Source organism: Pelodiscus sinensis, chromosome 6 (assembly GCF_052426305.1).
Source record: "Pelodiscus sinensis isolate ZL-2025 chromosome 6, ASM5242630v1, whole genome shotgun sequence".
Lineage (NCBI taxonomy): Eukaryota > Metazoa > Chordata > Testudines > Trionychidae > Pelodiscus > Pelodiscus sinensis.
In genome coordinates, this window is record NC_143057.1 from 72,293,101 (window position 1) to 72,308,286 (window position 15,186).

The 15,186-nt window shown below is 37.9% G+C and overlaps 1 protein-coding gene across 3 annotated transcripts in view; it reads left to right on the forward strand.

Annotated features, from left to right (window-relative positions):
• Positions 1 to 15,186, forward strand: part of SKIC3 (SKI3 subunit of superkiller complex) — an 88,247-nt gene that overhangs the window by 42,765 nt on the left and 30,296 nt on the right. For all 3 annotated transcript variants that reach the window (XM_075932110.2, XM_075932108.2, XM_075932111.2), the window contains exons 19-30: positions 1,864 to 2,040; positions 2,758 to 2,902; positions 3,072 to 3,150; positions 3,244 to 3,305; positions 3,427 to 3,483; positions 4,542 to 4,610; positions 6,394 to 6,468; positions 7,298 to 7,439; positions 8,449 to 8,542; positions 9,827 to 9,904; positions 11,316 to 11,440; positions 12,635 to 12,758. In XM_075932110.2, coding sequence (XP_075788225.2) covers positions 1,864 to 2,040; positions 2,758 to 2,902; positions 3,072 to 3,150; positions 3,244 to 3,305; positions 3,427 to 3,483; positions 4,542 to 4,610; positions 6,394 to 6,468; positions 7,298 to 7,439; positions 8,449 to 8,542; positions 9,827 to 9,904; positions 11,316 to 11,440; positions 12,635 to 12,758 — 1,227 coding nt within the window. The remainder of the gene's footprint in view (positions 1 to 1,863; positions 2,041 to 2,757; positions 2,903 to 3,071; positions 3,151 to 3,243; positions 3,306 to 3,426; positions 3,484 to 4,541; positions 4,611 to 6,393; positions 6,469 to 7,297; positions 7,440 to 8,448; positions 8,543 to 9,826; positions 9,905 to 11,315; positions 11,441 to 12,634; positions 12,759 to 15,186) is intronic.

A 15,186-nucleotide genomic window follows, 5' to 3' on the forward strand; every position in this document is an offset into this window, starting at 1 on the left:
CACATGTTTGCCAACCATTATGCGCTGTCCCATCAGGCCAGAGAGGATGCTGGCCTAGGTAGGGCGGTCCTTAACTCCTCTTTGGTTTCAACATCTGGCTCTCCACCTAGTTAGGTTCTGCTTTGGAGTCACCTATATTGGAATGCACATGAGCAATCACTCGAAGAAGAAAGAATGGTTATTTACCTCGTAACTGTGATTCTTCGAGATGTGTTGCTCATGTCCATTCTAAATCCCCGCCCACTGCCCTTTATCTGGAATATGCTGGAAAGAAGGAACAGAGTGAGTGAGGGGGCCAGCAGAGGTATTTATGGGCTGATATACTAGTGTCACTCCAGGGGACTCCGTGCTGTCCCTAAGGATACTGCTGAGGGAAAAGTCTCCGATGGCGCGTGCACCTATATTGGAATGGACATGAGCAACACATCTTGAAGAATCTCAGTTACGAGGTAAGTAACTGTTCTTTTCCTGCTCTTTCCCTGTTTTTCTGCCTTTTCCTTGAGCAAGGAGAAAGAAGACTAATCAAAATGGAGGCTCACCTGTTTTGAACAAAACAAAATGGCGAACCCACAAATAAACAGTGTAAACCATTTTAGCTGAACCGAGTACTAAAAAGGTCTAACATTAATTAAAAAAAAAAAAAAGCCCACATTAACACCACCTCCAAATCCTTGATGGTAGATATGGTTAACAGGCATTTGCATGCTCATTCTAGAAACCCCCCCCCCCTCCAATTCAGACAAGGAGTCTTAAGAGTTTAGAACTTCCCAGTTGGAAGAGCTATTCATCTGCTGTTTTTTCAGATATTTGGGTCTTGATATAATAACTGATGAAATCATATTTTGCCAAGTTCAATCATCTTATTGAACATCTGCTGCGAGAATAAAGGGAGCAATTTCAAGTCCTCATTTCAGTGTGTCATTTTATAACTAAAACTTCCCTGCAGGCCTCTCTTGATAGTGGGGCATGTTCTCATGATAATAACTTAGTAGCTAGGAGGCTTGCTGCAGTGTTCTCGCCTCCACAGGAAAGTTCAAAATACTGTTTTGAAGATCTTTTGACAAACTTAAGCTCTTCAGCAGGTGACACTGATGTCTTGCTCCATTCCCTCAGTCCCAGGATGTTGCTCCTCTTGCTTGGGATTCATGTACTTGGCACAAAAACATTCCTGAAAATCAGCTTAACATTTTTAATCCTTTCAGTTCTAAACATTACCAGGCTTATTCAAGTCCTGTGGAGCCTTCTAGAAAAAGATCCAGATCTCTGAAGAAGGGAGCCTCTTCTGTACTAACCTGTCAGTTTTCCTCTGAATGGTTTTGACAGCTTGATTGAGGTTCACAAAGCACCCTTTTCACCAGATCGTCTCAGTGTTTCTCTGGCCTAGAGTTGGGCTGACCTTTGGAGGTTTAGTCCATGCTCTTGAATGGTTAAAACCAACCCAAATATACATTGAAATCCAGCTGTTCTGGGTAAGCTCTAAGTTTAGGTCCTCCCTAGTGTTTCCTTGTCATTTGCTACAGAAGACTAGACATGTTCAATTTTAGGTAAGCTAAAAAATGACGAGTGGTTCTGTAGCACCTTAAAGACACCATGATCTTTTGTGAGCACAACCCACTTCTTCAGATGATGGATTAGAGAAGAAATGAAAGTGACAGGTTTTAACTTGATTTTGTTCTAAGTGTATTATATGTCATTTTATTTTTTTACATGTTATTTGTAGGGGACGAACAGAAAGACCAGTATCAAACTTAGTCACTCAACAATGTGTGTTCATTTAAACTTTAGCTCAGTTTCAGAATAAATTTATTTTATGAAGAAGGGCAGGGGCTGATACCTTAAATAATTTAATACATTATTTTGCAGCGCAACAAAGCATCGTCCTGATGTATCTTGCCTTTGGAAACTACTTGGAGATGCATGTACTCTTGTGCATGTTATTTCATCATCCAAAGTGAATGTTAAAGTTCTGGGATCCCTTATCGGTCAGAATGTAAGCAAACAAATGCTGAAGAAAAGCGAGCTCCTCAGTTTGGGAGGAAGGTAACAATCATAAGATTATTTTCTGTATCACTAAAATCTTAAATATTCAAGACACAAACTTCAAATACTAAATCTAAATATATTCAGAATATATATTTGGAAGTGATATGCATGGAATAAATTGCAGAACTTTGTGAAAAAGGCATTATGCCCCCTTTGACCATCACATCCTTCCCTTTGCCTCCTGTCAATTTTTCTTTGGGCTTAAAGTGCAGCAGGGGAGGTTTAGATTGGACATTAGGAAAAAATTCCTAACTGTCAGGGTGGTCAAATATTGGAATAAATTGCCAAGGGAGCTGGTGGAATCTCCTTCTCTGGAGATATTTAAGAACAGGTTAGATAGACATCTGTCAGGGATGGTGTAGACGGAGCTTGATCCTGCCTTGAGGGCGGGGGGCTGGACTCGATGACCTCTCGAGGTCCCTTCCAGTCCTATTATTCTATGATTCTATGATTCTTAAGGTTCCCCCCCCCCCCAGAATTCATAACCTCAGAACAGTTTCAAAGAGCAATCTAACTTAAAAATGGTTGCCAAGGAGTACTAGCTTGAACTTAGCATAAAGGCTCTGACACTGTTTTCTACACCTGTAACTTGTTAGTGACCCTTTTTATTTGCCTCTACTTCAAAGCACCTCTGAAGGTAGGCTGCTGTTCAGTGATTTACTTTTAAATAGTATGAATGGAGATAAAACAGTTATATGATTCATGCTTCTGTAGGTGTTATGGCAGAGCATTAAAACTGATGTCCTTACCTAACACATGGTGTGATCTTGGAATAAACTACTATCGTCAAGCTCAGCACCTAACAGCAGCTGGTAGTGACATGAATGAGATCAGCGAACTGTTAGAGAAATCTTTACAGGTATTGCTTATATTTATGCCATCTTCAATGGTACTTTTTGATAGACTATCATTTTCAGGATCACTTTGTCCTCTGTGTAACCTAAAACTGCAACAAAACAAAAATGGTTAAAATCTAATATGACATTCCTTGTGCTATAACAACTCCCAGTTAATTCTCTTCATTCCAGTGTCTCAAAAAAGCCGTGAGGCTTGATAATAAAAACCATCTCTATTGGAATGCGCTTGGTGTGGTTGCCTGTTGCAGTGGTAAGTCTCAAGTGAAATCTCTAAAATTCTGTGCAGCCAAATCAGAGAGCATCTTGGCTACTTTTGTTACAAAATTAATCTTATGTCTTTTAGGTGTTGGGAATTATGCTCTTGCTCAACATTCATTCATCAAATCTGTGCAAGCTGAACAAATAGTAAGTGCTGCAAGGAACTACTGTCTGTTTCAGATAGGCACTCAAGATTCTCTTTTATTGAGCTGTTTTTGAACACAGTAATTAACTAGCTTTAATTTTTGTATTTAAATATTTTCTGTAGAATGTTGTTGCGTGGACCAACTTGGGTGTTTTGTACTTAGCAACTGAAAATATTCAGGTAAATTATTCTTTCTCCTCAAATGGTGGCTTCTTGAATATGTGTTGCTTTAATGCAATTCTAGAATGCTTGTTAACAGCAAAGTACACCTTCCTTTTAAAAGTAGAAGTATTGCCAATTTATAAAATTCAGTCTCTTGTGTACTATAACCATTATGCAGTTACAAGCAAAATCACATACTTGAATTGAGGTTTATTAAATACTGTTTTGAAGCAAGTGATTTCATTTAGGAGAATTCCTGTTAAATAGCACGTGTTTGGTTTTTCAGACAGTTGAATGAAATCAAAGTTATAAGGGACAAAAACTTCAGCAAACCAATCCAACATATATAGATTCTTCTCACCAAAAATTCAGTTGTAGTTTCTGCTCAGAGAAAGCCCGAATAACAAGAGTGCTTTTAAATTAAATTAAAATTTATTGAGACATGTATGAGAAAATTTGTCTGGAGGAGAGCATAGAAAGAAGCAGTCAAAATCCTACTTGCACAACTGAAACAGACCACTGCTTTAAAAAAAAAAAAGAGAAACTGAGAAATTGTGATTTCTTAAATGAATTAGTAGTTTCAGAAGCTTTCAAAATTTGTTGCAAAGCCAGCAGCATCTGATTTTTTTTAAAATACAGGAATGCTGAGATTACACATTGTTTAATGTAAGATGCAGATATGGAAAATGAGTACTTCAGGACTAAGACTGCTACATTTTTTCTTGAAGGGAGAAACTTGTATTTCTAGCAGTGGCAGCAACTAAAAGATTGCATATATTTCCGCCCCTCCCCCATAGTAAATATAGCTTTTAATTACACAGGAGTAGGAGGGAATTTGTGGTGGAAGGTGGTGTGTTCCTGTTATTAAAGTGTGAGGTGGTACTGAAATGGTCTATGAGTATTGCACTGCTGTTCTATATGCCACATTGGATATTTTTAGTGGTAACTTGGTTATTTTTCCCATGTAAAGAGTTACACCATTGTTTCTGTATTTCATTAACTAGAACAGGAGATTTTTGGCTTATGGTGCCCAATGACTCAGTTTAACATAACTGATCTCTTATGTGCTTTTTCAGCAAGCTCATGAGGCCTTCAAAGTAGCTCAGTCTCTTGAGCCATCTTACTTAATGTGCTGGATTGGACAGGTAAGATGTTAATATCTTTCATAGCATGGGCTTCAGTAGGTTTTAATAAGGTATATAGAATTTAGGCTCTGACCCAGAAAACCACTTCATGGGGATTTAAAAGAGTGTGTGTGTGTGTGTGTGTGTGTGTGTGTGTGTGTGTGTGTGTGTGTGTGTGTGTGTGTGTGTGTGTGTGTGTGTGTGTGTGTGTGTGTGTGTGTGTGTGTGTGTGTGTGTGTGTGTGTGTGTGTGTGTGTGTGTGTGTGTGTGTGTGTGTGTGTGTGTGTGTGTGTGTGTGTGTGTGTGTGGTTTTTTTTTTTTCCCTTGAAACAGAAAAAGGCCTCTTAGATCTTCCTATTATTCCCTTTGGCTTTCTCTGAAGTTTCCACAAAGTGTTCTTGTCCATGAATCAACCTCAGTTTATTATCTGTTTTCACGGGGTTTTTTTCATAACTAATTTTTATAGCATATTACTATGCTGCTCCTTGAAGAGTGAAATTGACTGATAGATTATTTTCATGGTTAATGATAAACTCCTGTTTTCAGTGCTGGTATCACTGGTATCTCTCAGTTTCCGTCTGAATTGGGAAAAGTCAGTCCATAATGCTGCTAAAATAGAAGTACAGTAGTGCTATGGACCAAATCATGCACCCTTTGGTCATACAAATACCCTCAATAATGTCAATAGTACTGCTCCTAAGAACAGCAGGAGAGAAAAAAAACTTGCTTGTATAGTATTCAGTAATTTAGTCAGAAAACATAGTTCTTGTACTAGTGGTAGCTCTCCTACATTGAACATTAATTGTCCACCACTGTATTGTGTATTAAGAGACAAATTTAAGTCTTCATTTTCCATCTTGCAGGAGCAAAGATGGCAGAGGCCTCTATAGCCATATGTATGTTATAGTCATGGAGGTGGTTGTGATTGTAATATTTGGATGTACAAATGTATCCAAATTGTGAGCTCAGCTATAAAAACGAGGGGAAGGTCAGAAGATGTCATAATAAATATTGATGGGGGTGGGAGAGAAAGGGCAGGGGAAGGTGCAAAGGCAAAATTAGTGAATTAGTACAAATAAGAAGGCCTGCAGATAGGACTGTGTTGGGATCCTTCCTGATTTCAAAAAATTGTAAAAGTGGATATTATTAAACCACAATTGGTATTTCGATATTAGACCTATTTGGTGGACAGACACTAAGAGGATGAGCTATTGCATTTTGGGGCCCTGAAATAAATTCTTTGGGAGAAAAATTGGCTTTTAGAGCAACCTTCACTATCATGGTTGCCACTTGAGATCCCACAAGGGAAAAGGAAAGGAGGAGTATGGGTGCCATGGAGGTGGCCTTTGTAATCTTTCCTTACTGCCCTTCTAACCATGCATAATGGAAACTGAACTGTTGGGAGAAGTGGTAAAGATTTATATTATTGCTGTGCGCCTAAAATCTAGGTCATTATTGCGGGCCCCCATTGTGAAAGGTGCTCTCTAAAGAAAATACTTGCTATGAAGGACTTGCAATGGTAAAGTTCTTTGTCTCATTTTATAGCTATTTCAAGTGGAGCAATCTGTTCCATTCTTTCATCTAAGTTTACACACTCTTCAGTAGCAATTTTTTATTGTTATAGCAGTAGCTATTGTGTGCTTGTATATTAAAGGTTTTTATTTTTAAAAAATCCTATATTGTGAGATTATTGTGGTAATTTGTAATGTTCTTGGCTCTCAAGCAGAGCTTTAAGTAGGAATAATTAGGAAACTGTTATCTGCTTATATAACAAATTAAGCAGCATTTTAAAACTTATTTGTAGGCTCTTATTGCAGAGACTGTAGGAAGCTATGAAACTATGGATCTCTTTAGGCACACCACTGAACTCAGTATGCATGTAAGTATTTGAACAGACCTCTCATTGAAGATTTCCAACGACTAGCCTTTTTCATACGAAGCAAATGCATGTAATAAAAGTTTATATTTAATAAGTCAAAAGATTAGAGACCTATATCAGAATCTCTTTACCTCTTATGTTTTGTATTTTACTTGATGTAGCTTTTTATACCACTCATCACTGTAGTATTTGAGAACCTTCCTGTAGCACATTAAGGAATTGGACTAATGTGTTCAGAAAACGTGTTCATCGTGTCCTCTGAAGATAGAACAAGAAGCAATGGGCGTAAACTGCAGCAAGGGAGGTTTAGGTTGGACATTAGGAAAAAGTTCCTAACTGTCAGAGTGGTCAAACATTGGAATAAATTGCCCAGGGAGGTTGTGGAATTTCCATCTCTGGAGATATTTAAGAGTAGGTTAGATAAATGTCTACCAGGCATGGTCTAGTCCGTACTTGGTCCTGCCATGAGGGCAGGGGACTGGACTCAATGACCTCTCGACAACCTTTACCCAGGGGTAGAAAATTCTCTTTTGCTTCCAGAGTAGAGAATAGACACAAGTGATGACTTTTGTCCCTTTCACAATCTGCTATGACTGGATAAAACTTATTTTTACATTTATATTAAAAAGATGAATTATAACTGGAGTTGCAATAACTTAAAACACAGTCAAGTAGTAAAAGAAATTGCTGACCTGATGTTGCATCTAAATAACCCTGCATTGAAGATTAGTGTACTATAGAACCGAAAGATATTTTTTTGTGTATTGTTTGTTGGTTGAGCAGTTAATGACACCTGCTTGTGTGTTGGTGGTTTTGTTTTGTTTTTGAGACTGAGGGAGCAAAAGGCTATGCTTATTGGGTATGCTCAACGCTGCAAGATAAAACCAACAGGGAAACGGAGCTGTATCGGTACAACATTGTTCAGATGAATGCTATTCCAGCAGCGCATGTGGTTTTGAGCAAATACACAGGTAGGTAACACTTTTAAAAGTCTGAAGACTTCATTTGATATGTCAAAAGTTCGACTAAAATGCATAATCAGCATGAGTGTGACTTAGCTAGTTCTTAATCACTTTTGCCAAAATTGAGCTGGTTATGAAATATTGTGGTTGGGGAGGCTCTTCTGAGTCATGAAGCAGACAACCAAAATGTATTGTGTTTGTATATCTTTATTTTTGTTAAATGTATGCTTAATGAAATTATTCCAGTAAGATTAAGTTCTTTCTGACTCTCCTTACTAAAGAGAGAATATTCCTGAAGAGATGGGTAAGGAATGTAGGGTGAAGGCCTTGTCTGATTTGTCCTTGAATTATGCCACTGACTCATTTTGACTACTGAACTTGTGCTGTTGACAAGAGTGTCTAATATTGAGGTGAAATTTACATACAGTATAGACATTTGAGACTTGAACTATAGAATCCTAATATTTTTTAGTGTGGTTCATTTATAGAAGGTACTGTATTGGAAAAAGCTGATATTCTGTTCTAAGGAGAATTACAGTACTAGTATCCCACTTGAAGTTTTAAGTTGATACTTGTCAGTATTTCATGTTAAAAGAAAGGACTTCAGAGCAATACAACTGATGCTAAAACAGTGGTATTCAATTTATATTCAAGTCTACAAAAAATTGAAAATCTTCAGATGTCATTTTCCAAAAATATATATTCTCTGCGGTCAGTTTGAGAAATTTAAAATACATACTATTGTGTAAAATGGAACTTGTTTTTTGTGGGCAATAAGACTAATGCCATATGAATTACATTTTTTTCTTGAACTAATTTGAAGATGGGGTGGATTTGGATGGATATATTTTTTCATCTGTTGTGTGAAGGTTGTTAAAGTGACTCTCCAAGGACCTCAATGAGCATCTGATAGCTTTGAAAAATATGCCCTGCTGTAATATATTTCATCACATGTCTCTGATGCTTTTTCACTGCTCTTTCGTTGTGTGTGTGTGTGTGGTCATTTCCGGTCTTCCAGAAAGAATTCAAAATGATGCATCTGCTTTCATGATGCTGGGTTATTTGAATGAATATCTGCAACTGAAAAAGCAGGCAACAGATGCTTATCAAAGGTAAACTATACACTGACTAGATTTAAAAAATGAAATGTGCGCTTAGGATGACACATGTTCCTTCTATAAGCACTGTTTGGTCAGTTTCCTCAGTGTATTTTAACTAATCCCATTTAAAAGGGAGACATTGGATGTCTGATCTGTTCCTAGCCCCTGTCACTGGGATGATAAAGGCTAATTGGAATGTAAAATACTGAGGTAGACTATCTTTCTAAGAGTTCATTCATTAGACTTCAGCATGCAGTTTACTCATTCTTCAGAAAAGTGGAAATTACCACAGAATCTGGCAGTATATTGAATCTTTTAATATGACTTTGGAAACTAAATGTCATTGAATTATCGCTGTGGCAGGAAAACTGTTAGAACAACATGAAAAAACAGTTCTTCACAAAAAGACGGATAACATGGATGCAGTTATCCATGAACTGCATCAATTGTTCTGTAATTGTATTATTATTCTAGCCAATTAGCCCGTCATGAGACGGGATTTTCAGGTGTCTCCTCCACGTCGGTCTTCTCTCCTGAGCCTCCGGTCTCTCGCTCCGTGTCTCTTTCTCTTTCTCTCCTCCTCCTACTGCCTCCCCCTCTCTCTCAGCTCTCCTCCGCCTTCTGCCTCTCTCCCCGTCTCTCTCTTTCTCTTCTCCCCCTCCTGCCTCTTACTCTCTCTCAGCTCTCCTCTGTCTCTGTCGGGGATGCACGCTCGTCCAGGCCCCCCTTTTCCCCTCGGACATGTACATCACCACCGCTCCCCGCTTCGCCTCCCGCTGTGGCGCTCGGCTGACTTCTGTGCCGCTCAGCCAGTCCACCGCGGGGGAGCAAGCAGCGCAAGCGGCAGTTTGGGCGCCGTGGTCCCCACGCAGCATGGAGGTCCCCATGCTCCACAGCGCCCAAACAGCCGCTTGCGCTGCTTGCTCTCCCGCGGCAGCCTGGCTGAGCAGTACAGAAGTCAGCCGAGTGCCACAGTGGGAGGCGAAGGACGTGACTTAGGCAACAGCGCCGCTCAGAGGGAACAGCCAGCATTTCAGCGTTACAGAGTCACAGACATTGGGCTCCTATATATATGATTATTATAATATTTTATTATTAAAAGACAGAACAACACTTCACAATGTACTCTGACTAGTCTCTCTCATCTTACTGAATCTTGAATAATCTTTCGTGTTCAGAGAAATAAAGGCATAAACTTCCAGACTTTTTATTGATACACATTTACAGTATAACAATCATTTGGGTGTTCCTGTGGGCATATTAGTGAATTACTTGTTCTTTATGTTCACTTTCAAGGGCGGTCTCATTGCTGAAGAACTCTGAAGATAAAGAGAAGTATAACATAGCAATGCAAAATTATGGTAGATCACTCTGGTAAGCAGTGTTTGGGGTTTTTTTGTTACCTCTTGCAATATCGCAGTACTACTTTGAGTAATTCCACCACAGATAAACGAAAGCCATATCTTTCATTTAGTGGATACTTTGTCAGATAGTAAAATACTCATATTTAACTTTCATTTTATCATACACGGTGCAAAATGTATACATCTCTGAGCTGAACCCATAATCATGCCACAGTTAGGTTTAATTTAGCATTGTTTGTCTCTATTTATGTAGTTTGCAGGAGGCGGTTCAAACTCTCTTCTTAGGTTTTCTGTCTGCCATCTGATTTGGAGTTTATTCCCTTTCTTGTGGCAGATAATCCAGTTTGTAGTGTGTTTGTATGTTGTCTCTACTTCTTAAGGCAAAAATTTGTTGTGTTGAGATTAGTAACAGTTCCAGGAGGTTGCCCATTTTGGAGTCCGAAGTTAAGTGAGAAATCCTGATAGACTGGCATCTTGTTGCTAGTATTCCTGGGATAACGGTGCTCTGTAACAGCGCTGTGCTATCGTTTTGACCTTTGGGGTCATGCTGATTGACTAGAACTAGTTCTCCTGAACAGCACTATTGCACAGATTATTCTACATTTTATGGTGTCTGCCTCAGTCAGAAGCATGCATACTTTCTAGTCCTTTGATTCCATCTCAGAGGTATAGTATGGAGAGAATCTTGGCAATGGAGGACAGTTTCACACTGCTTCTTTTGTTGTGGCTTAAGTCCTGGTGAGAGTGTTTTTGAAGTAAATGTTTCTGATGCAGGAAATAACTATCTCTGACCTCAACATGAGTGATAGAACCAGTGCCCCCATTCTAGAAGTCATGTCTTCCTATGATACTTAATTTCTAAGAGGATCTTGATAGACTAAAGAGATTCACTTTGAGCATCACAATACTTTTATTAGCCTCATTCCGAGTTGTATGTGAGTTTGGTCATTTCCAGAAAGAATTCAAAACATTGCAATCTTTTTGTAAGTATACAAAGTTCCCATGATTATTAATTCATTTTATTAAATAGTCCTGTTGCATTTCTGCTGTGATAGTCCTATTCATAGCAAGATTGCCGGATTCATTCTTCCTCTTCCCCCATAATGATCACTAGGCAATATCTTTGTACCACACTATTATATAATTCCCTGGATTGTATGTGTTTAATTGATTTTAATATTATTGTGTTCATGTTGATACAAATGTCAGATAGTTAGCTTGTTAGAGCTGTATTTATTTTGTGAATGTATTTCTGAGCTTGTAACATGGACTTGAAACTTTAATGTAAGTGAAATGGGATTGCAAATATCAGCATTAACAATTAGTCCATATTCACGTAGAATACAGCTTTTGCAGGAACAGGTTGGACCTCTCTGCTCTGGCATGGTCAGGACATATTTTTCTCTCTCTTTTTTTTTAAGTGCTATAGGTCAGTATGACAAGGCCATCCAGGCTTATATGTCCACTCCTCTCACAGAGTTAGATGGCATCATAGGAGTTGCACTAGCTTATTTCAGGAAAGGGCTTTTACAAGACAGCATTAAAGGTAAGTGTTGGTGTAAACTAAAGATGTAAATAACCATGAAAATAGTTAAATGGGTAAAATTATACCAGTTAACCAGTTATCCTTTGGCAAGCAGGTGGACCGCAGCTGGGGCTGGGTTCCTGCCCAGTCTTCCGAGCCATGTCAGATGGGCTAGGGTCTTGCCAGGCTGGCCCAGCATGGTGCATCTGACGTCAGGGGCCTAGCACTGTGTGAACCAATACAGTTGGGAGCTGGCCTCGCTGCCCAGACTGCCCTAGCATGACCAAGCCATGGGAGCCATCACAGGTGCTGTGCTGCCTGCTTGCCCCACATGTCCGGCTGGATTCAGCCAGGGTTGCTCCAGCCTGGTGTGATTGGCCATCCAACTGGTTGCCCATAAGCAGTCTGATAAGCTGAACACTCAACATCTAACCAGTTACACAGTCAGCCTTTTCCATATCTAGTTTAAACAAAGGTAGAGTACATGGCCTGATACTTAAGGAATATGGCATTTTCTAGATGAACACTTAGCCCTTTTGATTTGGTACATCTCATCAACCAAATTCTGTCTCAGCTTATGCACACGTTGGGACAGTATGGGGTATGTAAAAAAGGCAGAGAATTTTCATTTTTATATAAAATGCATCATAATTATCAGACTGTTGCTGAGGTGCCATGAGCTATTGCAGTTGTACTAGAAAAATATCTTTTACATATCAATTGACATCTTCAAGGCAGGGCACTGTGGAAATAGCAATATTTGCTTACTGTCTCTCTGTACAGTATGAGAGGCTAGGAAAATTTTAGCTTTCACATTGATGCTGAATATCTTAAACTTTCAAAGGTGGGTTTTTGCTGTTTGGGGTGAGGAAATTTTGAAGCGTTATGTAGAAAAGGAATGTGTTCTCTTGTTCCTTTATCTGTTTTCAATCATTTTTATCGTTCATTACATATGAAAATTTAGGTTTCCAAGTCAAACACTCAGAAGTCAGGAAATGCCAGATTTAGTTGCATGTCATTGTACAATCTTAATTCTGTTCCTTTGTGTCCAACCTGTAAACTGAATGTGTAAGGAGCCTATGGGGAAAAATGTGTGTAACCTTGTAGCTAAAAACTCTAAAAGTGCATATACATATCTTTCTCTTACCATTCTAGAATGCTTTTAAATCTCTTGGTTGCTTTTTAAACATTCCTGTCTTAATTTAATATCCACAGCGTATGAGAGAGCCCTGTCTCTTGCTGAATCTGAGCAAGACAAAGCCCATATCTTGACAGCCCTTGCAATAATTGAATACAAACAGAATAAAGTGGATCCGGCAAAGACATTGCTGTTTAAATGGTATGTTGATGGTTATGTATACGTGACAGAGAAATTGTCAGAAGTTGAAAGTATTGTTAGGTGCTTTACCTTGGAAATTTGTATTGGACTTGCTTATTTTAGCCCCAGAGTAATAAGGAACAGACACTGAAGGCAGCTTTTAAGTTTATCTAAGAGGTGGTAATGTGTCTACCAATAATACTTAGCTACTCAACAAATGTAAAGATTGTTGTGTATGTCTAAAATGTGAGGTTTTTTAAATTTAAACTAAGATATTGTTCAAAACTTAATTTCCTATTTCAGTTACATTGCTTGCAAATAAGTTCCAGGTTCAGATTTTAATTTTCTTTGGAGAGTATAAAAGACTTCCATTCTTGAAAAAGCATGTTTGTGTGGTGTTCAGCTACAAAAAAAATTAACTTTTCTTAATCAACGTTTAATTTAATTAAATCCTCCTGAGTATACTGTTCTAAGCACTACTCAGTGCCATGGCATTAATTTATAGATTTCACTTAAAGATCACCATTACTGTGTACCTTCTGCATTTTATAAGTGTGGGGTTTTTTTGTTTGGTTGTTTTTTTTTAAAGTCTTTAAGTACTCTGATTAAATTGCCTGCCTGTGACTGGGCAATTGGCAGACAGAAATTAGCCTCTATCATTGCAAACCCTAATGGCAGGTGTTGAGTAGACAGGCTGACATTACTTTCCCTATTTACCAAAGAGTACTGTGTCAAAAACATGGCCATATTGACCATCTCTATCTTCCCAGCAAATTCTCAAATTACTGAAAAGATTGAGGTCTTCGACCTGGTGCTTTAAATCCTGAGTAATTGATGATCAACATGATGTAGGGAAATGTTATTTCTAGTTAGTCATGGTATTGTTCTTTCTATTTTTAACGTACAGCTCAACAGTGAGTGCTTCCTACATAACATTAGTCACTACCATTAAAGAAAACTAGTAAATGCTCTTGAAAACGCATCATTTTTAGCTGAAAGCATGTAAAATTACAAAGTAAAAATCTGTCAAGACTACATTTTATTGTTGGGTTTTATACCCATACAGTGGACTGATGGCAACATAAAAAGCCTACAAAATTTGACATAATTAAACACATTTGGTATCTATAGGCTAATCTTGTGTTTGTCAGAAGAAAGAAAAGGTCTAAAGTTTTACCTATTCTTTTGTGCTTTCTTTTTTTAATAAGTGATTTTTTTCATCTTCATTTCACAACATTTTGTTAAGATGGTGGAGGATTGTTTTTCTTCCATTGACCAACAACACAACATAGAAATAGAATATTTAATTTTTGGCCACCACTGAAATAAACAGTACTAAAACAAGACAATAGAACCAATATGTTTAGGAACCTATTCATATTCCATTGCTAAATTACACCAAGCAGCATCTCCTTTATATTCATATTTATTTCCAATTTAGGATGTGATCACCAAATAGATGAATTTTCATCTCATTCTGACAGTTATTTGTTTTCTTTTCATTTGATCAGATGATACTACATCAGTAATTTTCTTTTATATCAGAACATCTTGAATTTTTGCAATTTCTTGTTATGTTTTAGGGTTTTTTGCATCATTTCCCCCCCTATAGCTCTCTCACATCTTCATGGAAAGCAGTTCTGCTTCTGCATTACTACTACTTGGAGCTTTCTATAAAATTACTAGATAACTATTTTTGTACTTATTTAAATAGCAATAATTAAATGTTTTCAAAATATTCTTTTTATAGAGGTGAAAAATATTTTAAGTAAAAGCCATTACTCCATTGGGCTCTGATTCTGTATTCCAATTTTTCCTCTGAATTGGTACTAAAGTTTCAACCAACAGTGGCTAATGTGCATAATTTAATTGTAATTTTCTAGTCTCCTTGAACATCTTAATGGAAAGTTTAGTGCATACAGTTATGTATGCGCAACAACAGAAATAATCTACTGACTGGACTGCAAATTCTCTACCCTCTTGATTCCTATTGCCATAGCATGGAGTTGCAATAGTCATATTGGTATTTATGCTATAGGGCAGACTACTAAAAATGACAGACATGTAAATATTCCCTTCCCTCTTTACTTTTTTTAACGGGGAAATGCACATATCCTGCATGTTGAATGCTGGTTCTGTGCTGATTGTATTACTCAACATATCTTAATTTTACTTAGATTACCTTGGAAAATTATATAGGGATTCTACAGCAACCTGAAACAAAATCTGATATAAGGAGGAATTATTTGCCTGGCTGAAATCTGATCCTTTGTATTCTAGGGAACCAAAATCAAAGTTTTCATAATAGTTATTTACATCAGATGTCATCTTGCCATACCCTCACAAAAGTGGGAGGGGAGCAAACCTTTTCTCAGTCAGATTGCTTATTGTAAGTAATTACTGAGAAAGTAGATGCCTAGGGTTGAGAAAATAGGTCTCCATTTTTTAT